This window comes from Capricornis sumatraensis, chromosome 4 (assembly GCF_032405125.1).
Source record: "Capricornis sumatraensis isolate serow.1 chromosome 4, serow.2, whole genome shotgun sequence".
NCBI classification, from domain to species: Eukaryota; Metazoa; Chordata; class Mammalia; order Artiodactyla; family Bovidae; genus Capricornis; species Capricornis sumatraensis.
The window spans coordinates 55,709,016-55,732,872 of NC_091072.1; the positions used below are offsets into that span (position 1 = coordinate 55,709,016).

General features: G+C 38.8%; 1 protein-coding gene across 8 annotated transcripts in view; it reads right to left on the bottom strand.

Annotated features, from left to right (window-relative positions):
- The window catches only part of PPFIA2 (PTPRF interacting protein alpha 2), a 506,769-nt gene that overhangs the window by 20,272 nt on the left and 462,640 nt on the right, over positions 1 to 23,857 (bottom strand). For 5 of the 8 annotated variants that reach the window (XM_068972181.1, XM_068972177.1, XM_068972175.1 and 2 more), the window contains 4 exons: positions 16,038 to 16,119; positions 11,474 to 11,674; positions 1,974 to 2,036; positions 710 to 739 (listed from right to left, as the gene is read on the bottom strand). In XM_068972181.1, coding sequence (XP_068828282.1) covers positions 710 to 739; positions 1,974 to 2,036; positions 11,474 to 11,674; positions 16,038 to 16,119 — 376 coding nt within the window. The remainder of the gene's footprint in view (positions 1 to 709; positions 740 to 1,973; positions 2,037 to 11,473; positions 11,675 to 16,037; positions 16,120 to 23,857) is intronic. The other 3 variants (XM_068972176.1, XM_068972178.1, XM_068972182.1) reach the window with 2 other exon arrangements.

Sequence of the window (23,857 nt, forward strand, 5' to 3'; positions counted from 1 at the left end):
CATATATGCCTGTTCACATTACAGATGTTTAGCTCATAACGCCATCTCAGTAAAGGGGAGTGACTTCTGATGTGCAGTTGCAAAGCTAACCCATGTGCCTCCAACTCCGTTTCTCACACACTTCCCATTATACTATAAAGCTTGTGTGTGCTCAGTCATTCAGTCGTGTCCTACTGTGTGTGACCCCATGGACCATGGCCTTGCAGGCTCCTCTTCCGTGGGGTTTCTCAAGAACACTGGGGTGGGTTGCCATTTCCTCCTCGAAGGGATCTTCCTGACCCAGGGATTGAACCCATGTCTCTCGCATCTCCTGCATTGGCAGCTGGACTCTTTACTACTAGTGCCACGTAAAGAATAGGGGATTCCAAACAATTTTTGGAAATCTCTCCTCTTCCCCTTACATCCAACATAAATGATTCCTGATTAAATATATTCAGAGGGCGATTTCCAAGAAGTTTAAGTTGTAGTTCTTTTAAAGGAGAAAGGAAATTTTCCTTTCAAAAGAGGCCAGGTGTAAAATGACAATCATCTTGATTGTAAAATATGGTGATTTAAAAAGACCTATATAGTATTAAACATAATAAAGTTGAATACACGATTAATCTTAAACTAAGTGAAGATTTATAATATATTATGACATACAGTTTTCTTACTTTATATATTCATAGCCTACTAAATGATACTGTTTTAAAGCATATGAATTTCCTACCTGGGCCCAGCTTCCTTCCTCAGATTCTTTCTGTGTTAGCAGCAGGAAATGATTAATAAAGCAGATAAATATAAATTAATCTCAAATTGATACAGTAAATTTTTTTCCAGTAGAAGTAAAATTGTTTTGCTATTAAACTGTTAACTAGGACACAGGCAAATAAATACACAATCCTTATTGAGATCCACAGCAATCAACTGAGGAGTTCAAGGGTGACTACGAGGGTACCTATGTAATTTCTAATTTAGGCTAATTAAATACACACATGCGACATATGGAATTTTCATGTACATTTGATCTGGTCATTCCAAACCTTTTTGATTCTTAAAACTGTGAGATTTTTCATAATAAGTTATAATAAATTTTTTTTATTATATACATACAAATATACAATGCACAAATGTGTATATATACATATGATGGAGAAATCCTGTGCAAAGTAAATTAATGGAGTGGACAAAGGAACTGCATCCTTCCAACTAAACTTTGTGGTAATGAAATGGGTCTCAACAACAAGCAGCAACAAACAAAACTCAATAAGAAAAGATCAAGTATAACAAGCTAAAGTAAAAATGTAATAGTAAACAACATTGGCGTTTTTATTCATCATAAGCTAAATAATCAATTTCAAATGAATACAATGAAAAGGACATTAAATTAAAAATAAGTTGCTCATAATAAAATGCATGGCATGCCCAACTTTGCCACTTCAAATGAGAAATGACTATACATAATATTGTATTTTTAAAAGCTGACAATTATGAGTCACCATGAATTTCTTTAAGCATGTACTTCTAATAATTTTTAAAAATGAACACTTTTCCTGGGGGTGATGGGGGTGAAGCTCTGTATCTGAGATTGGGAAAGTACAAGAAGCTGAATGATTTCATTTAAAAAGGATATTCAATCTATACATTCTGTTACAAATTTAGTTGGGTTTGGTAACATGCATTACCTGGGAATCTGCTGAGTTTTAAGTGATATTTGCTATAACACATTTCCAATGTTGTGAAATAGATAAATATTATTAAATTCTTGATTACTTGTTTGCGTGTCACCAACTCTTATATTAACCACATTATGACAATCTAGTATGGCTTTATTTAAAAATGTCTAAGTGCAGTGAAATTAGACCATAATCATTGCATGTCACTGTGTAAACATACCCATTACTCTGATCCTACGGTATAAACAAAATAGCTTTTCCATCCAAATAGCAGCAAAATAAGGTTTTTGCATGTTCAACAAAGCTGTAAAGACTAACCGTTTTTGCTGGAGCTGCAAGAGTCTCCATTTCTTCATGGGTCACCCAAACGTTGCCTGAAGGCTAGTGAGGAGGCCCAGAGGGAAGCAGAGGGATCCGTGGGCGGAAGCAGTGATAAAAAAGAAAGGCAGCGGCACTGTCAGTTAACGGAACCACAGTAACACCACCGTGCTCTTGCTTCTACAGCATGTGCAAGAGACAGCATTGCTGGCTTCTCACAGCTCCCTTTTGCTTCTACTTCAAAAGATTAAATAGAAAGAGGCATGCTGTGAAGCTCAGATGGGATAGATTTAAAATGATACTTCTGTAATTATTAATCAGGAAAAAGGCTTAATCAAAATTTGCATTTCAAAGGTATGTGGCTATTGGATCCATCTTTTTGTAATCATGGAAAACTGAATAAATTTGATTTGTAGAAGAATATTTTTTCTTCAGTAAACAAAGACACATGTGTTTTGTCATGTTATTACCAATATTTCCTTCACAGAGTTTTGATTCTTCAGTGTCCTTGGAAAGAGAAAATTGATTGTCAATACAAAGCTGAAAGTACTATCATAACCTGTCTGGAAATCGATACCAGTTTTTCCCAAATGACCTCTTCCTTTCACAGTTCAGTAAATATGTTGTTTTCCTATATTCTTAAAAAAAAAAAGAAATGCTATTTTGGATGTAATAAAAGTTTTTTTTTTTTTTCAGTACATATTCACAGAAGTCACAAAACTTGGGTTACCTGGTTTTTCAGCAGTATCCTACACTGTTATAGAGAAGAAAATATTGTAAAAGGGAAGTTTCCCTCTAGCAGGCACTATTCTATTATGAAGTCTCATTTTCCTTTTAATAAAAACAACCCATAATATTTCTTTTATACATCGACTTACATACAATTTCTAAACCAAAGTCCATTTAGTAACATACAGATCACTGGGAACCACTTCCCATCAAATTCCACCATTTAACTGGGATATCATTATGAACATTTCAACATTGTCCAAATACATCAATTCTATAGTTACAGTGACATTTATATCCTATGTATTACTTGTTACTTATTTTGGAAGGGGTCTCGTTTTAAAGAATTTGAGGTAGCAAAATTGACACCACAATATAAGTTATTACCATAATTTTCTCTGACCTTTTCTACCGATACAGTGCCATGTTAACTTAGCTTCTATTATAGATGATGCAATTTAATATAATTTTAAAAATAACTGCTTATAAACTAAATTGATGAGTATAATTCAAAATATGGTAAATCTCATGTATAAGAGAATTACTTATGGTTGAGCAATGAAACAGTAAATATTCATTATTATAAGTAAATCATATAGGCATAAGGATCTCAAAGGCTAATAGAATTCTCATTTTCCTACCATTTTGGAATTCTGAGTATAAATGAATTTTTTTCTTAAAAGCTAAAACTGCACAACTGTAAAATATACTTGGAATACAGCAGCCATCCATGTCATTAAAAGCCCCTACCTCTATCCCCAGCTTCTAAAAATGGTACTCATTATAAACAGAAAGTTGCATATGAATATATGATTATTAAGTCACTTGGCAGAAACTGCTTTCACTGCCTTTTTGAGGAGTGTACTGTGCTAAAAAGAGTTTTTACACTCATCTGTCACATTCCCTTTATACTCACTGATAACACTGCTTTGCCTGAATGGCTATACTGTCTCTTCATCACGAGCTACAATGATGGTTACTTGAGAGGAAATTCACTTAAGCCAGATTGTTTTACAATGATGTATATAGATTCCAACTTGATTGTGAATCCAAGAAATGAAGATTGCCCTCCTTCTGTAAGAAACTTGACCAGTATTATTTCATACTGAAATGCAGACATGTACACTCTCTTTCCTTGTGGCTCAGCTAGTAAAGAATCCACCTGCAGTGAGGGAGACCTGGGTTCAACCCCTTGGTTGGGAAGATCCTCTGGAGAAGGGAATGGCTACCCACTCCAGATTCTGGCCTGGAGAATTCCATGGACTGTACAGTCCATGGGGTCACAGAGTTGGACATGACTGAGTGACTTTCACTTCACTTCACATAATCTCTTTCACAGGTTATTTAAAGTCTGTATCTGCCAGTCTATCACCATATTCTGGAGTGAGTAGGACAAGGAGCTATGACTTCATCTGTATCCTTGCAAGCAAAATGAGTATATATCCAGGACAATTTTCTAAAGTATGGTTGGCAAACTTCCCGAAGTTGTAAGTTGGCTGTTCACTTGTGCTCTGCAGTTTTACTTGTGAGGAGCACTGCCTGCTCTAGAATCTTGAAAAGTAGCTCAAAAAATGACTCCTATACGACCCAACCACTTAGGCATTAGTTGAGGTTTTCAAGTTTATTTTATAAGCAAGCCTACAGGTAGTAGCCGAAGAATTGATGCTTTTGAACTGTGGTGTTGGAGAAGACTCTTGAGAGTCCCTTGGACTGCAAGGAGATCCAACCAATCCATTCTGAAGGGGATCAGCCCTGGGATTTCTTTGGAAGGAATAATGCTAAAGCTGAAGCTCCAGTACTTTGGCCACCTCATGCAAAGAGTTGACTCATTGGAAAAGACTTTGATGCTGGGAGGGATTGGGGGCAGGAGGAGAAGGGGACGACAGAGGATGAGATGGCTGGATGGCATCACTGACTCGATGGACGTGAGTCTGAGTGAACTCCGGGAGTTGGTGATGGACAGGGAGGCCTGGCGTGCTGTGATTCATGGGGTCGCAAGGAGTCGGACACGACTGAGCGGCTGATTTGAACTGAACTGAACGGGTAGTAAGTCAATTATTTAGATTTGTTTCTTTTTATCACCAGTTTCAAGAATGGAACTTTCGTCTGGGTAAGTCATAAAAAGGGTGCTTTAGAGCATGAGCATTTCAGCAAAGAGCACATCTTAGAGAATAGCTAGAGTTGGGATGCTTCGAGAAGCAAAGGACACTGGTGCCTTGAGTCCAGGGATAAAGACTGCAAAAAGTGGCCTGGAAAAGCATAAAGGACAAGCATCATATCATTTGGCTGTGGCTTTCTGAGAGCCACTGAAAATCATTTACTCACTGCGTTGGTAGTCCATGCTGCAACCCCCGATAAATGAACTGGAGAATGCAAACCAGTAAATGATTTTTTGCGTGTGTATGGCAAATACCATTTGAGCCTAGAAAATGATTTCTAAAATTTTAGTTATCTAGAAATTTACTAAATTAGAATCAAGAGGTTTGAGTTCTAGCAGTGCCACTTCTCAGTAACTAGGACATTTCCTAAGCTTCTCTAGATTCTACATCTGTTAAGTAGGGTAAAACTACATCAGTTTAGTTCAGTTGCTCAGTCGTGTCCACCTCTTTGTGACCCCATGAATCACAGCACGCCAGGCCTCCCTGTCCATCACCAACTCCCAGAGTTCACCCAAACTCATGTCTGTCAAGTTGGTGATGCCATCCAGCCATCTCATCCTCTGTCATCCCCTTCTCCTCCTGCCCCCAATCCCTCCCAGCATCAGAGTCTTTTCCAATGAGTCAGCTCTTCGCATGAGGTGGCCAAAGTATTGTAGTTTCAGCTTTAGCATCAGTCCTTCCAAATAACACCCAGGACTGACCTCCTTCAGAATGGACTGGTTGGATCTCCTTGTAGTCTAAGAGTCTTCTCCAACAACTGCAGTTCAAAAGCATCAATTCTTTGGCACTTGGCTTTCTTCACTCATACTATAAAAGATACTAATAATTTTAAATTATGATGCAATATATTCTGATCCAGGGGTGGGACTAGGATGAGGTAGGTGAGGAGTCAAGGAGGCTCCATTTAAGGAAGCACTCACTCTCAGGATCGTGCACGTGCAAGGTTGGCACTGATAGTGAGACCGTCATTCTGTTTCATTGGTGGTACCTTGCTAGCCTGACCTTAGCCCAGATGCAGTAGAATATGCAGCTAGTATTATCAATTGAAATCTAGAAGGAAAATTCCTAAAGGAGGTTAAGAATTAAAGCACTTACCTAATTAAATCATTCAGGAGAGATTTATGATATAAAAATAAATATTAAAATGAGTTTAAGGGATAACTTATGAAAACTAATTTTGGAGGAAAATAATTCTCTTGCTGTCAGAAATACAAAGTAAATCAAGCAGCCAGACCTCAGAACTACCCTGAACCTTATCTAGCTGTCACTTCTGTAATGACTTACATCATTTTGAAGCATTTTTTTACTTTATAACTGAATCTCAAAGTAAATTAATTTGAAATCTACTTTCCACATTTAAAATGGCCTATATCCACACTTCTCCCTAATCTGACTTGATGTTTCTCTACCATAAAAGGAAAAATATTTCTCATTATAATAAGACTAGTTTAACACAACTGTATTTCACCTTATTTACTTAAAGGTTGAGGCTTAGGAAGTTAATAATTATGTAGAGGGGAACCAAAGTAGGCTTAGGAAGTTAATAATTATGTAGAGGGGAACCAAAGTAGACTGAAAGAATGTTGTGGAAAAGAAGGAAAACTGGTAGATGCAGGAAGCAGGGAAGTACACTTGTTAGGAGCACAGACTATGGGGCAAAACCACCTGGGGTGTGACCTTAGGACAGGTCGCTTCACCTCTCTGTTCGTCAATTGCTCCCATTTGTGAAATAGGTTTCATGAAAGTACCCATTTCATATCGTCCTCAGACTCAAATCAGTTACTGCATGTAGAACACTTAGACCAGGGCCTGACCTTAGTTCTCCATTGATGTTGGCTGTTACTACACTTTTCCTAGAATTCTCATTAAACAATCTCTACCCAAGTAAATTTTAGTTTACATTGTGTTGAAACTTATCTTATGGCCTTCCATGTCTGTTCAAAATTGCTAAATTATATGTTTACAAAGATCATTTGTTTTTGTTCCCAAACCTTTTTACTCTCACAGCATTTTTTTAAAAATCAGGCAATATAAGTAAATATTATATAGAGCCAAAAATTAAATAAACTTGGCTCATGTCTGAACACTAAGCTGAATTATTTGGAAAGACTAGATAAGGGCAAATATTAAAACACAATTAAAAATACAACTTCAATGAGAAATACAATGAGAATATCAATGAGAAATACAACTTCAGCAAAGTCTAGGAAAGAATTTGTAAATTTCCAGGATTCTACACTCATAGCTTTTCGAGTATCTTAGTTATCACTTTAAAAAGAAACTCAAACTAAAAATGTTGAAAATGTTTAAAGGATGAAGCTATCAAATAAACATAATTTGAAACTCCAGGCACTGGAATTATACTAAAAGAAAAGTCCTAGGGTTTCATCTAAATTTGCAAGTGCCTGAATATTTACATATTTTTACTTAAGATGAAATATTTAAAGAATTTATGTATTCTTTATGATATGCCTCTTAAACCAAATATTTCAATTATCTGATATCTCCATCTCTATTCTATTACATAGGAGGCCTTCTATAGTAACTATAGTAATAGCTTAGGAAAAATAAAGCTGGAAGATTAGGGCTGGCCCAGAGAAATAATAAATGTAAATAATAATAATGAATGAAAACATTAGATTTTTCTATTAGTCCATTTCATCTAAACAGAAAAGGAGGCAGAGTTCTGTTCAGTTTTTGTTTTTTTTTTTTAAATCTAAGTATCTTGTTTTTTTCTCTTAAGAACTTGAGTGAATGAATAAGGTACCTTTCTCAGGAACCCAAACCTGAACACACGGAATCTCTTATATGATCAGAACTGTTGGCAGTGTTCCAGAAGACATGATAACATTTCTTTAAAAAAAAAAAAGTCAACTCCTTTTAAAATTTCAAAGAGTGAATCCTAGTATATAATTTTAGGTGATGACTTTAAAATGTTTTCATCTTCACTTTATGTAGTGGATTAATTACTAAAAATTCACATGTAATTTTTTTGCAAAGCAAATCATATTTGAAATATATTAAAAATAAGTAAATACTTTCATGTAGATAAAGACGTATTTACAAAAAGCACTCAGTAGATTATTTTTAAAGCAAATAGAGACAACTTCTCTCTTGTGTAACTTGTATCAGTATTTAGCTAAGGGCATATGTCTTCTGTGACTAAAGAGCTTTTACACATTAGCAGAAAAAAAAAGAATATTCCTATAATCTGACAGAGAAATGAAAAAAGCTATGAATAGGAAATTCATTTAAATGCTAAAATAAATAAGTATATGAAAACATTTTAACTTTACTAGTAACTTTTAAAATGTAAACTTAATCAATGTAGTCATTAATTTTGACAAAGGGGGAGAAAAGACTACACAATACAATCTGGCAGTTAAGATTCAAAAGTAATAAAAATATAAATGCCCTATATACAAATATTACTATGGAAATACCCATAGTTAATGTAATGTTATAGCTACATTCATACTCACTATATTATTGTAAATACAATGAAAATTGTTAAACAAGCAAAATGTCCAATGTTAGGGGGTTGGTTAAATAAAGGAGGTATGCAGCAATTAACAATGATTCTACAATTACATATTTAATATTAATAAAATGGGGAAATATGTCATATTACTGAGTTTTAAAATTACAAAATAATGTATTATGTGAAAATGTTTTTATAAAATGAGAAAGAAAGTAGAATGAAAGGTCTCTATCAAAAAGTTAATAGTGAAAATATTAATGATTTTAATAATGAGCAATATATTACCTGTCTTTCAAAGGTTAATTTCCCTTTGAGCCGTAATCGGAAGTGCCTTTTCCCTCACTGGAATGCCAGAGCACTCTGCTTCTATGTGTCCCTTTCTTAGCATGGTTGCCCTCTCTGTAATCAGGGCCTACATACTTCATATCCTGTGTAGCAGTGGGTAGTATGACTTATAGAATCATCATTTTAAGGTGCATAGTTATTGACTATTTACAATTTGCCAGGCACTGAGTTAAGGCCCAGGGACTATGGAAAACCCGATAATACACTTGCTCTAGTGTGGGATGAATCAAGGGGAGAAAGTTATGTAGTAGTTTCCTATAAGTATACAGAGCGATGAGTCAAGAAGGGAAGCAAACCCAGACTTTGGAGTTTGGTGAAAACTTTTTAGAGGAAGGACATTCAGGGGTCATCACTGGAGGACAGTGACCCTGGAGTGGAAAGGGTGTTCCAGGCAGAGAGAACTGAAAAAGCGAATGACCAACCCAAATCATAAAAGTTTAGGAAACGCAAATTTGTTCTGTGTTCCTGGGATCCTGATCTGAGGAAATAAAGCCTTTGAGGTGAACTGAGAATAGATGAAGAAGGGTCTCACAAGCTCTCTTCACATTTGACTGATCTTTGAACAACTGAGTATGCTCTCACCTTTAACAGCTTGTGATTTAAGCTCCTTCAGTTTGCTTAGACATTTTTAGAAAAATAGTGCTTAATTATTCAATTTTCCTTTAAGAAATAGGATGCTAAACATAAATAAATTATATTCTACGGGAGATGGTGATGGACAGGGAGGCCTGGCGTGCTGCAATTCATGGGGTCGCAAAGAGTCGGACACAACTGAGCAACTGAACTGAACTTTCATCTTTAAGTTGGGACCTCTGTTGCTCTTGCAAGATTAGAAATTTTAAATATTTTTGTTGAAATTTGCTCTTGGGAGGAAAATGTTAACATAAACCAGTCATGATATTTCTCTCTCAGTTGGAAGTTACTCAGGAAACTCAACATCAGATCTGAATTCTGTTTATAATAACTATTTTAATGGCCTTCTCAGCTTTTATTTTAAATATATTCTGAATTACTTTTTTAGCTTCAGGAATATTTCAGCTATAGTATATAAATTTATATACATTTTAATATGCTATCAGTTCAGTTCAGTCGCTCAGTCGTGTCTGACTCTGTGCGACCCCATGGACTGCAGCACGCCAGGCCTCCCTGTCCATCACCAACTCCCGGAGTTTACTCAGACTCATGACCATTGAGTTGGTGATGCCGTCCAACCATCTCATCCTCTGTCGTCCCCTTCTCCTCCTGCCTTCAATCTTTCCCAGCATGAGAGTCTTTTCAGATGAGTCAGTTCTTCACATCAGGTGGCCAAAGTATTGGAGTATTAGCTTCAGTATCAATCCTTCCAATGAATATTTAGGACTGACTTCCTTTAGGATAGCCTGGTTGGATCTCCTTGCAGTCCAAGGGACTTGCAAGAGTCTTCTCCAACACCACAGTTCAAAAGCATCAATTCTTTGATGCTCAGCTTTCTTTATAGTCCAACTCTCACATCCATACATGACTACTGGAAAAACCATAGCCTTGACTAGACGGACCTTTGTTGGCAAAGTAATGTCTGCTTTTTAATATGCTGTCTAGGTTGGTCATAACTTTTCTTCCAAGGAGTAAGCATCTTTCAAGTTCATGGCTGCAGTCACCATCTGCAGTGATTTTGGAGCCCCCCAAAATAAAGTCTGTCACTGTTTCCACTGTTTCTCCATCTATTTGCCATGAAGTGATGGGACCAGATGCCATATTAGTTTTCTGAATGTTGAGTTTTTAGTTAACTTTTTCACTCCCCTCTTTCACTTTCAATAAGTCATATATATGAATTTGTTAAAATATATATTTTCTCCTTGATATATCTTAGGAAAAAGTTAAAATGGAATTATATAAGAAAGATAAACACTTAAATTTTGTAGCACTGGAATCTAGTACACTGGGAAGGAATATAAAAATATATATATTAAAAAATGAAGCAAATTCTCCAATTTACGGTGATGTTTAAGACCATATAAAAAAAAGTTATACTCAAGTTAGCTGTGTGCCTGAAAACTGAAATAATTTTGCTTTTCTATCTTTTGCCCACTATTTGAACTTACCTCATTTTTCCTTTTTTTTTTATAAGACATGGGACCAGAAAAATCCAATTAACATCAGAAATCACATACTTTATCAGAGAATAATATAATTTGGAGAAGGACTAAGGAAAGAATGGATGTTATTTGCGAGTTTCTCTCAGTATTTGAATTTGTCATCTGGCATTCCTTTTTTAAATATTCTGTTCTTTTCTAATATTAAGACAGGGACAAAATTATGAGAGAAATAGGGATTTATAAATAAAAAGCAAACAGGTTTTGAGGGCAGGTAATTCACATGGTATTTATAAAACACTGAATATCAAGGTACTTTCATTTATGAAAACTGCTTAAGAGGTAGTGAGTTTAGCATTACATCTTCTAAAAGTACTGCTGCCTAGAGTTCATCTCTGAGATGCTGGATTACATTAAAAAGGAAAAATCTCATGAAAGAATAAACTCTTGGTCTTGCTTGGGAGAAAAATCTAAACGTTAGAGGATAGCTCAAAAGTCTATTTTGGTTGCAGCCTTCAAGTCTGATAGGAATCACAGCTCTTCAAATGAAAACCTATTAAAAGTAGCAGCAAGGTTAATGAAGAGCAAGCTAGATCGCCTGAGAATAATGCATGCTGACATTGACATGCTTGCTGCCACAGTTCTGCTCTGTGGGCCTGGGGAGGCTGCTGTCCGCCCAGCCCTGGGAGAGGGGAGGAGCACAGAGGGACTCACAGTTCTGGATGTCGGAGGAGCTGAAGGACTGGTTAGGGAAACCATCTCCTGGATTGCTAATCGGAGCTTCAAGCGATGCAGAGGGTTGCTGATTCCAATCTCTCTCTGGATCTCAGTGTCCGATAAAGCAGACATAATGGCCCCGCTCTTCACGTTGGCTCTGCAGGCTGCCACGTACCAAGCAGGCATTCCCAACCAGAGCTGTTGGATTGGGGAAAAACGTACCCAGATTATAGTCATAGTTAACTGTTAGTGCTGTGTGCTAGATTGTATTCTAATTACCTTACCTGTATGAACTCATTGATTACCACAACCCCATGAAAGAGATGCTATTCTTATTTCCCCCAGAAGAGAGAGAGGCACAAAGACATTAAGTAATTTATTCAAAGGACCAGTTAGTCAGTAATGGAAATAAAGATTGGAAAGGTAGCTTTCAGGGTCTGCAATTTAACAACGAATTTATGAGGGATAAATATAATAGCTGCACCTCACCATATCTCCTCTAGAGTTTAAGGATAAGAATGGCTACAAGCTGCATTTGGTAAAGGCTCAATTAACACATTTGTTTAATAAATGACTTCAATTTATAATTCTCCTTTGGAATTCTGAGTGCTTTTGATCAAAGGCTTTAATGTGGCTAAGCAACATTTCCAACCTGCCTACCTGTGCTATGTGCTAATTTGTATGTGCTCAGTTAGATGCTAACTAGGAAAATACTTTTTAGAGAATGACATGATGGGCTAATGGAAGAGGCTAACAGTATAAGCACCTGTAAAACATTAATTAAAGAGAGTTACAAAACAAATAATGCTCTAGAAATTATGGATTCTGATTTTTCAACTTTGCTGTGAGGCTCTGGAAAGACAGTTGAATTGGTAGTACAATGAACACAGCGTAATGCCCAGCACACATCTGAAGCCCAGGGTGGATGCACTGAGTTGTAGCAGCAGAATTACACATGCTTAATAAGGAATATTCTTGCCATTCCTCTCCCCGCTCCCTCGTCGTTAGCTATGAAGAAGAAGCGGGGCACATGCCGGTGAGTTTACATTTTTAAAAAGCTAAAGCACTATTTGGCGGGAGGGGTATTTTATTGGTTGGTGCGAACAGACTGAGCAAAAGGAGAGGGAGAGCAAGTGAAGGAGCAAGAGAAGAACAACCGTAAAGCAGCAATACATAGCGTCAAGAGCTCTAGACGAAGAATCAGAAGGCTCGGGCCTTCCCTGTCATTGGTGAGTTGCACAAGTCCTCTGTGCCTCAGCCCTATTTCCCTCCTTTGTAAAATGGAAGGGATTTGGCTTTATTATTTCTAAGGTTTTGCTTTAGGCAGCTTCTAAGATGGTTCCAAATAATCTCACTTCCTGATATTCCTGCACTTGTATCACCCTCTTCCTCCAAGTTGGGGCTGGGACCTGAAGACTTACTGTAATGAAAAGACTGTGATAAAAGTGACTGGCGCTGGTGGTGAAGAACCCAGCTGCCAATGCAAGGGGTGCCAGAGATCAGGTTCAATCCCTGGGAAGATCTCTTAAAGGAGGACATGGCACCCCACTCCAGTATTCTTGCCTGGAGAATCCCATGGACAGAGGAGCCTGGCGGGCTACAGTCCATAGGATCACACAGAGTCAGACACGACTGAAGTTACTCAGCACACATGCAAAACTGATGGGACATGATTTTCCAGGTTAGGTTACAAACAGACGGGCTTCATTCCAGCTGGCCCTCTCTGCCTCTATTCTCTGAGCTCTTGCTCTGGGGGAAGGCAGCTGTCGAGCTGCGAGCAGTCCTGTGAGATGCTCACATGGAAAGGAACAGATGTCTCCGGCCAACAGCTAGCAAGGAACGGAGTCAGCTCAGAATTGGACTTTCCCCCAAGTCAAGTCTTGACACGACTGGGGCCCTGGGCTGACACTCTGCCTGCAGTCTGGTGAGAGACTCTGGATAGTGGCCGTAGGGAAACCATGTCCAGATTCCTGACCCACAGAAGTCATTAGGAAAAGAAATGCTACGTGTTGGGACAATTTGCTACATGATAATAAATAACGAATACTGATCTTAAATTTTTTTTTTTAAATTCTATGTTAAGGGGTTGCTTGCTTCTGTAGAGGCATTAAAAAGGCAAATCGTTCATCCAACATGGCCTGAGCTGTGATTGAGATAAGCGAAAGGAGACAGGTGCAGTGGATGACTGACGATAGCATCTCCTACATGCTAAGGAATTGACCTTGCCTTGATGGATACGATTATATACGAGAAAAGACGGGATTTGAATTCATAGTTTGTAAACTGAAGTTCAAAATAACTAAATATCTAAATATACCTTCACTGGACCTGAATGATTTTCACTTCTTTTCACCTCCTTTATACTAAGATATTTGGACTTCCATACTGGTTAACATTACCAATACATGGTTGCCAATACCTGGTTACCGAGGTCATTCCTGATTGCGCTGTGCACTAAGTCGCTTCAGTCATGTCCGACTCTGTGCAACCCTATGGACTATAGCCTGCTGGGCTCCTCTGTCCATGATATTCTCCAGGCAAGAATACTGGAGTGGGCTGCCATCCCCTTCTCTAGGGGATCTTCCAGACCCAGAGATGGAACCCACGACTCTTAACATCTCCTGCACTGGCAGACAGGTTCTTTACCAGTAGTGCTACCTGGAAAGCCCCCATCCCTGATTAGACTTTCGCAAAGTTCTTGGTGTCTATAAATGGTGTGTGAAGCATCAGACTTATTTGTACCCATCACTCAGTGGACTGTGCAATCAAGGAGGTACTAAAGGAGGTGCAAGTTAAGAGCTCTCATTCATTGGATCACCCACCTCATTCATGTTTATTCCATTTTATACTTTCAGTCACTTTAGGGAGTACACTAGGAGCAATTTCTGTGTGCTCAGGATAGTTTTGATTAGCAGAAACGTCTGCCTGTCATTTCATAGGCCCTTAATGTCAGTAAATCTTTTTTTTTTTTCTTTTCAATAAAGGATCTGTTCATCACTTGCCAAAATAGCAGCTAACTCTGTGAAACTGTAGCTCGTTTCACTGGAGAGAAACTGCACAATGAGTTGCTCTCAGTTTTGCAGTGGGCTTTCTTAAACATTTTGTCTTATAAATTGATTTTTTAAATATAGCGATTTTAAAGACGTATTTGGAAGAACAGCTCTGATCTCTAAGAAGCTAAAAAATTTCCTGACTGATATGAAAGAATAAAGCAAGACACAGGCTTCTTTCACTCAGTCCAAGAAAAAATGCAAAGCATGTTTTTATGTTTATCTGTGTAAGATAATTTTTTAAACTTAACTGTTTTGTTGTCCCTCATTGATTAATTCGTTAGCTCTGGATTTGATATAATAATGAAGGTGGATGATTTTAGAATCCTGAACCTTTTAAAACAACGGTTTCTAGTTGCCTCTGCCAAGCAACAAAAGTTCATACAGTCAGTCTCTTGGTGTTCTTGGGCTGTTGGCTCCAGGACGTCGCCGACCAAAATCTGCAGATGCTAGAGTCCCTGTAGGGCCTGACTATCCAGGGCTTATCATCCACGGATTTGTTTCAGGTTGAACGTGTTTGGTTGAATCCATGGACGGGGAACCCATGGATATGGTGGACTGACTATACTCCCCTTCATCTTGACGTCAGCATATCCTAGCAGTTGCCAACAGCCCACATTAGAGAACTGAATGGAAGGGGCAGTAAAAGTATTGATAAGTGGTATGAAAGGGCCCTTTGTGGTCAAATATGCATTTCCTTCACCATCCTCGTCTGCTTCTGCTGATCAGGTATTGCTTCATTTATTCAGGCCCTTGTGTTGTGCAGGATATGCTAAATGTAGTTCTAATTTCATTAAAAACATTCAGTCTAGACACAGAAGGGAACAAGGGTTTGTGTATTCTCCTGAAAAATTCCAAATGTCTAAATCTAGAGGGCTCCTTCATGTTCAGGAATTATACTACAAGCAAAGGAATGGCTGCAAGTGTCTTGGATCACACGGAAGTGTTAAAAATACGGAGATGGCTCTTTTCTGTTAACCTGCTGATGAGGAAGGGCTCTGGACTAATGTACTGGACAGATGCTTCCTAGCAACAACACAGTGGAAGTGTCAGTCGCTCAGTTGTGTCTGACTCTTTGTGACCCCATGGGCTGTGGCCCCCCAGGCTCCTCTGTCCGTGGGATTCTCCAGGCAAGAGTACTGGAGTGGGTTGCCATTCTCTTCTCCAGGGGACCTTTCTGACCCAGGGATCAAATCTGGGTCTCCTACGTTGCAGGCAGACTCTTTACTGTCCCAGGAGTGTCACTCAAGAATTGTTTCTTGATTTACTCTAGATATAAAGAGTACCGAATTTACTAAAACTTTCTTTCATCTCACTGCCTGCTGCTTCTGCCACAGTCACAAGAAAGCATCAGAGTAAAATCACAGCTATGACTGTGGGTCCCTAGATAAAGCAAACATTCTCTTTATAAGCTATTCCAGACTACCGGAAAAATGAAGATGTTAGTAACCTAGCTTTACTTGTCTCTAAACATTAGATTGGATGAGGGTCTTCTGATTTAATTCTCTTACCTCTAGCCATGCGACTACCGTGGGCCCATCCCACTGGGCAAATGGTAATCCCTTTCTCCGAGCTTCTTCTAGAAGTTCGTGCCTGAAGTATACAGCAAGGATTATTAGTCAGGTAATATGGGAAAACATGGCTGTGATTACTTTTAATGACAATATTTTTTAAAAGCCCAATATTCCTTTATAATCTTTTTATGAGTTAATACAGAATAACAGAATTCTTTCTTCCTTTGAATAATACATGCAAATCATCCATTGATTTTATTAGAAAAGAAACATTGATATCTAAAAATAATTTTCCTAAACACGGATTCTCTGAAATTCAAACATTAAATGTTAATGGACTAAGAAACTGAATTATATTATCAGCAAATGTCTTTATCCCTTAAACAAGAAAGTGGCCCACATATACATATTCCTGCATGCATTACAGGATCTAAATGAAGTTTCTTCCATCTGTCTTGTCTGCTTCTCTTTATTATTTCAATAGTAGAAAAAAATGCCTGTTTATAGAGGCAGAAGATCAAGTCAGTAATTTTAGCCCCATTCAAATGATACACTTAAATTTAGTAAGCTTTCTGGGTCCAGGTGGCTATCTTAGGAGTTAGTTTTTTGTATAGACTACAACACTGCTTCTCATTTGAAGGGAACGCCGAGGTACATTGACTTCCACCTCTAAAGACAACGTAAGGTATAAAATTCAATAGTATACTTATTTTCATTTACAATCACTATCGGTTTTAATAAAAGCAAAGCATCTCAATGACAACAAATGGTTGTTTCTGATAACAAAAATATGTGAAGAGCCTAGACAAATGCATCTTTAATCACTATCCCTACTACTGACCCTTGACATCCATTTACAAAACCACTTTCAGCTCATTCATGATTGAAATAACAAGTTTGTGTTTCTTTGAAACTCAAATTGATATATACCTGGCCAGGACTATATTGGAAAATATATTCTCTATTCCTTAGATACATTGATCTTACACACTCATTTTATACATACTGTCTTATTTTTAATGTGTGTCTTTCATGCTTAGGAACTCCGAAATGAAGCATTTGATTATTTCCTGCTATCAACTGATTAATTGCTTATTGAGGTGGAGTATAACATGTTAGACTATATAATAAAGATGTCTTCTAACACAAAAGCTTTCCATGTCTGTGATAGATGCTACTACAAAATGCAGCAAAGAAATAAGGAGGCAAAACAAAGATTAAAGTTAATAGTAGCTGAAGAGACACGTAAATCAACTGCTTTTTCACTTCATAGGGTAGTAAAGAAAATGTGCGTAAGCTATTCAGCACCTCGGAAGGTGAACAGCGACACTGGCGCCCTGACTCCAAAGTCAAACTAGAGCAGTGGTTTGCTCTCCTCTCACCCATCCCCTCAGACTTTCCAGTGACATTCCTGCATTGAGAGCTAGGCTTTTTGAATAGCCTAGTCTCACTGTGATAGATACATTGAATAGATCTGAGTTGAAGGGTTAAACGACAAACCATCAGGTAATTATCGAGCACCTATTGTGAGCTGAGACATGAGACTCACACAGACAAGCACTCAGTTTTACAGGAGATCCCTGGTTAAACAGAAAAAGCAAATACATGAAACTGTTTAAAAACATAGTGCAATTCACCAATAGATGTTAACCTCGATGAAGCACATTCTGAGTGTGATGTTTTGGGGAAGGGGTTAATATTGGTAGCAATGGAAATGAGCAGTGGAGACTTTAGAGAAACTGAGCTGACTTTGAAGGGCTGGTGGAAAGGAGTTAGGGATGACATTCCAAGCATGACGAGCAGTAAGGGTGGAGGGGCAGAGGCAGGACTGAACACAGGACACATGCAAGAAAATTCAGAGTAGGTTTCCACAGAGCCCAGGAGCATTATCAAGGATTGCAACACTATATCCATTACGGAGGAAAACACTTCCCTTATGTGACAGGTGAGAGGCATTAAAGGGGAAGAAACAAATACACATTTACAACTGGTTTTTGCTACATTTAGCAAAAAAAAAAAAAGGCAAGTCATATGTACTCATCACCTAGAAAGCACATAACATTTTCACACGGAAATTACATAAATTGTACATAAACCATTTTTGAAAAGTAGAACATTTCTATTGTGAAACTTCTAAAGAGTTCCCTAATTTAAAAAGCGCACCACAGGAACTGGAGTGATCCTGTTAAAAGTTAAGTCAGATAATGTAACTTCTCTGCTCATAACTTTCCAATTACTATTTGCCTCACTGAGAATCAAAGCTAAAGCAGCTGTTAGGATCCACTCTACCCTCTCTTCTCTGACTCAACTCCCATCTCAGCAAGCAACGCTGGTTTCCTTGTTGTTCCCTGGACACAGCCCAGACCTTTTTCTGCCTCAGGACTTTGCATCTGCTGCTGCCTCATTTTGAATGCTCGTCTCCTCTGTCTTCACATGCCTTACTCTTTGTACACTTTAAAATCTTTACTGAAATGTCACTTTCTCTCTGAATACCTCTTACCCTCTTTCCCATAATACCAAGCAGACATTCCTTATCCCCATTTCTTGCCTTATTTTTTTCCCACATCACGTATCTCCTAACAGAACGTATCATTTATGTCTCGACCTGTCATCTCATGAAAGAAAATAAGCTCAAGGGGGACCAATGCTTCAAGTACATACTCAGCTCAGAGGTGCAGCTGAAGCATCCAGAACAAAGGCAGGCACCAAAGAGGTGTTCTGTAAACAGCAGTGAATGTTGAACATGTCAGCCACTATTGTTTACATTTAGTTGCTTCTTGTTTCAATAAATTACATCTCATAATATATTTTTAGCATATTTTTTCCAGTTATTTTATGAGAACAGCACCCATTCCAGATGATTCTAAGAGTTCGATGTGGTTTGTGACCCCTGATAGGAATCTGATTAAGAGGCAATCCAATGAGCTCAAATAATCCTATTCTCCTTTTGAACAGAAATTTATCATACAGTTGTCTGAGAAATCATTGGACATTATATCCCATGGAAAATTTTTCTTTGTGCTTTGTTATGTTTAAATCACAAACACTCATAGCACAATAGCTTTAGTAAGAGTATGCAAATGTCATGAGGAGCATGTAATTTCCTTGGTTCTGTCTCACTGCAAAGATTTGAAACAGCAGACCAGCGTCACAGCTTGATTACAGCTCAGAGTTTTATTCCTCAAGCAAAGGAACCTACACCCTCGTGGCATGAGGGCAGGCTGACCCGAGAGGAAAGTCGAAGAGAAGACAGGCGAGAGGCCCAATTTTGGCTCTTTTTAAATGTTTTTTTTCTCTTCCCCCTGAGCCTGCCCTATGTAAACTGGGCTAGCCAGAGGGCTGTTTGTTTCACCTGAGGTTCTCACTCCAGTGCTCGGACCTTCCTTTGTTCTATTTTCGAGGGTTTTTCCCTACTTTGTCTTTTAGCCACTGCCGTTCTGGATTCCTTATTCCCATTCTAACTACCTAACACAAAGATAAGGAGATAAGGGTCCGGGAGATTCTGCCCTTTGGCCCTTAGCTGGCAGGGCTAAATCCCAATAGAGGCCTCTGAACTGATACACCTAGAACTGTGAGACACAGGCCAGACTGGAGTGGAGGCCTGGCTTTTACTTAGGACTGTGTGTTGCATGATGTTAATCCAGATCTGCTTTTCCTTATCCCAAGGGCGGTATTAATTATGTAAAGCAATGCACTGAAATTCTCAAAGCAATATTTCATTTAATTTTTCTCTATGAAAAAAAAATCTGCATCATATGGAAATTATTTAAGTGACATATATCTGGACACACTGGCTTAGGAGAGAGGCGTGGTTAGGAAAATGAAGCAATATGGTTACTGCTGAAATTCTTGGAAATCACTGAGTTTAATATATGCTGATCTCCTGAGAGATTATTAAGGGTGAGTATAGCATTAATTGCATGAAGGCGTGCTTGTGGTCATCAGATATTTTGAAGATACTTTCAGAGAAATAGTGACCTGCACTATTAGGAAATACTAAATTAAAAAAAAAAAGTGATTTGGGATAAACAGGCATTTTGGATACACCAGTGTTCTCTGCTTTTGTCCTCCTTCCTTCCTCCCTTGCTCCCTCCCTTCCATCTCTCTCTCTCTGTTCCTTTGTTTCCTTCTTTCTCCCTTCCTTCTTCCTGTCTCTCTTTCAGATAATCTAATATCTCACCATCCTTTCCCCTCAAATCACTTACATTTATCCATCACTATAAACATGGGCACCCATGATGTGAAGTGAAGTGGCTCAGTTGTGCCTGACTCTTTGTGACCCCATGGACTGTAGCCCACCAGGCTCCTCCATCCGTGGGATTCTCCAGGCAAGGGTACTGGAGTGGGTTGCTATTTCCTTCTCCAGGGGATCTTCCCCACCCAGGGATTGAATTTGGGTTTCCTGCATTGTAGGCAGATGCTTTACCATCTGAGCCACCAGGGAATATGGGCACCCATACTTGTTTTAAATTTTGGAACAGATTTTAGAGGACAGTCAGTAGCACTTCCTTCTACGGGAAGTTTCAGGTACAAGACTGTCATTTCCTGTGTGGAAACAAAGGACTCACTGAAAAGGAAGGTCAGTTTTGAACCAGAAAAACTTCTGAGTCGCGGAGTCTTTTCAGCAAACACATTCTTGTCTGCAATAAAGAATGCCTTTAGATTTCCCCAAAGGCCTCCGACTCTCTTGAGAAGGGTGTCAGTGAGTTACTGTCAATGGAATGTGGCATGTCGAGAAGGCCCAGCATGTGGGGAACACTCAGGTGTGAGAATAATTGGCAAGTTCACAGGGAAACGTGCAGAGGGCAGCCTGCACTTGCTGCACCTAATCCGAAGACAGGAGCAAAGCGTGGGCACCCTAGTGATATCTACCACCAAGGACATCTAGATAGAGGGCTGGAAATGTCTAAAAAAATGTAAATCTATCAAGGGCATTTTCTGGGCTTGTAGTTCCTAAATCCTAATCCAGCCTAATTTAAGCAAGTATGGCTTTGCTTGAATGATTCCATCCAAACAGTAATGTCTGGTTCTCCTTTATAGGTTATATATCTTCAGCTATTTCAGTTGTGACCTCATAGGTAGAGTATGTTTGCATTTCTTTGCTTTGTGTCTTTCATACTAAATGACAGCCATATGCTTTCCTGTCTTGTCTTCCCACTGTGTCTTGTTTTTCAAGACACAACAAAAATGCTTTCTCTCTGAAACCATCCTACTCTGGACCTGGAGGCAATATTTAGTACTTATTTTTTTAGGCCCCTCAGTACCAAGCAATTTTCCCTAGAATATCTTTAACATTTTGCTGAGTCAGAAATTTTGTTAGTTTTATTTTCTTGTTTTGAGGTCAAAAACTCAACGCATAGTAGGTCTATAAGAATCTACTGACTGACTGCCAACCCTAGTCCCAGGGCATCCACAGTCCCTGATCTCATGCTCTTAGAGTTTGGGAGAACAACTTGTAAATCAACAAATTCACTAAGGTGTTACATGCCGAGAAATGAAATTCATCATTAAAAAATTCACAACCCTGGGGGCAGTGAGGTCTCCTTCTGCTTATTTTTCCCAATGTGGATGGTTCACTGCTGTCAGTGAAAAGAGACTTTATTCTCGGACCACTTAGCCTAGGAGGCTACTTTGGAACTGCCAATTTGCGATATGACTATCTAAATATCACTTGGTACCGTTTCCTCTGTCACTCAGGCTGGCCGTTTCAGTCACCTTCCATTTAAGGCCTGTCTATTTCCACTCTTACTTCCTATTTTGTCTTCTTTCACTTTCTGTTTTCACTGCCACTATTCTTTTTTCTCAGTCTTGTAATTGCCTTACTCTCCAGGCTTCTTACCCTTGCAGTACATTGCCATGAAAAATAAATCTGTAAGAGCAGATCCAATGAACTCTGAGTGGGAATGCTTGGGCTGGGTTCCTGGGGCCCTCCTTCTTGGCTGTGCATCCACAGACAGATCACTCTACCTTTTTGTCGCTCAGTTTCCTCATGTGTAAGATGGAGTTGATAACAGTACCTATCTCAGAGGGTTGGTATGAGAGTTAAACAAGAAAATATATTTAATGTGATGACAACTATAACTTGTACAAAAGAAACAGCCAATAAATGTGAGCTATTTATTATTGAAGTGTCCTCTGAAAATCCTTCAATAGCTCCTCAAATGCCTACAACACAATCATCAGCTTGGATTACAAAGATTAAAGCTGTTTCAGTCTTGATCTTCCTTTCTAATAATCTTCCCTGACTTCTAATTAGACCTGGAAACTTACTTTGCCGAATAATTTGAACATGAATAATTCCATCTTTGCTGCTGCTGCTGCTGCTGCTAAGTCACATCAGTCGTGTCCGACTCTGCAAGTACCATTTTCCAGCAATAGTAACTTGCTTCTCGTCTTTGATGATCAAAATCTTGAGTGCTCGCTAAGTTGCTTCAGTCATGTCTGACTCTTTGTGATTGCAGCTCGCCAGGCTCCTCTGTCCATGGGATTCTCCAGGCAAGAATATTGGAGTGGGTTGCCATTCCCTTCTCCAGGGGATCTTCCCAACCCAGGGATTGAACTCAGGTCTCATGCCTCAGAGGCAGATTCTCTACCATCTGAGCTATCAGAGAAGCTCTGGGACACCTAAATCATAAAACATCCTCTTATTTTTGATCATCCCAAATCCCACAATGACTCTTTTATCCTTCAAACTCTGGAAATTCATAGTGTGAGCGTCACTTGTAAAGACTTTCCTTCTTGCCTGAATGTGAGTTCAGTCATGTCCAGCTCTTTGTGACCCCATGGACTCTACCCTGGCAGGCCACTCTGTCCATGGAACTTTCCAGGCAAGAATACTGGAAGGGGTTGCCGTTTCCTCCTCCAAGGGATCTTCCTGACGCAGGGACTGAACTGTGTTTCTTGTGTCTCCTTCATTGACAGGCTGATTTTTTTTTTTAACCACTGTGCCACTTAGGAAGCCCATTAATGGCACCAAATGCATGAGTTTCATCTCCCTCCCAAGACTAACATTCAGAAGTAAGAGTTTACTCTTCTACTATACCATGCGTCTTTGCTTGATCTAGCCAAGAATATCTTTTGAGAGATTGCTGTCTCGTAATCCATGAAATTCTCAGCTTTGACAGCCATCCAGGATCCTTGATCGAAGGTTGACTTTTAAGTATTCTATGTTTTTGTTACGATCTAATTACTTATTACATCTTAATAAGAAGTAAGAATTTTGCTTATCAGTTACACAGATTGGCTGCAGAAAGAGATTAAAATGTCCTCTCCAAAATTAAATACGATATTTTGTAAATTGATTGGCTACTACCAAAGCTTTTGTTCAAACTCATTTGTAGATCATGGTAGTGAACTCCCAGTCTGCCTCTCAGGTGGTATTCCCCACATCTCATCCTTGTTCCAACTTCCAGAAAGACCTTTCTAAACACAAATATTTTTGTAAGGGTTGCCTGCTTAAAAACTTCAAAGGGGGAGGGAAGTTTTTAAAGCAGGCAACTGAAAATAAGCTTCCCGGGTGGCACAGTGGTAAAGAATCCGCCTGCCGATGCAGGAGATGTAAGAGATGCAGGTTCGATCCGTGCATCAGGAAGATCCCCTGGAGGAGGAAATGACAACCCATGCCAGTATTCTTGCCTGGAGAATCCCGTGGACAGAGGAGTCTGGTGGGCTACAGCCCATGGGGTCACCAAGAGTTGGGCATGCCTGAGTGCACACACAGAACTGAAAATAAAGGTCATCTTGGCACAACTAAAAAGACCCTTGGTGAAATGGCCCTTGGATTTCCCCCAGCTTCTTTTGCTCAATCAATACTGCAG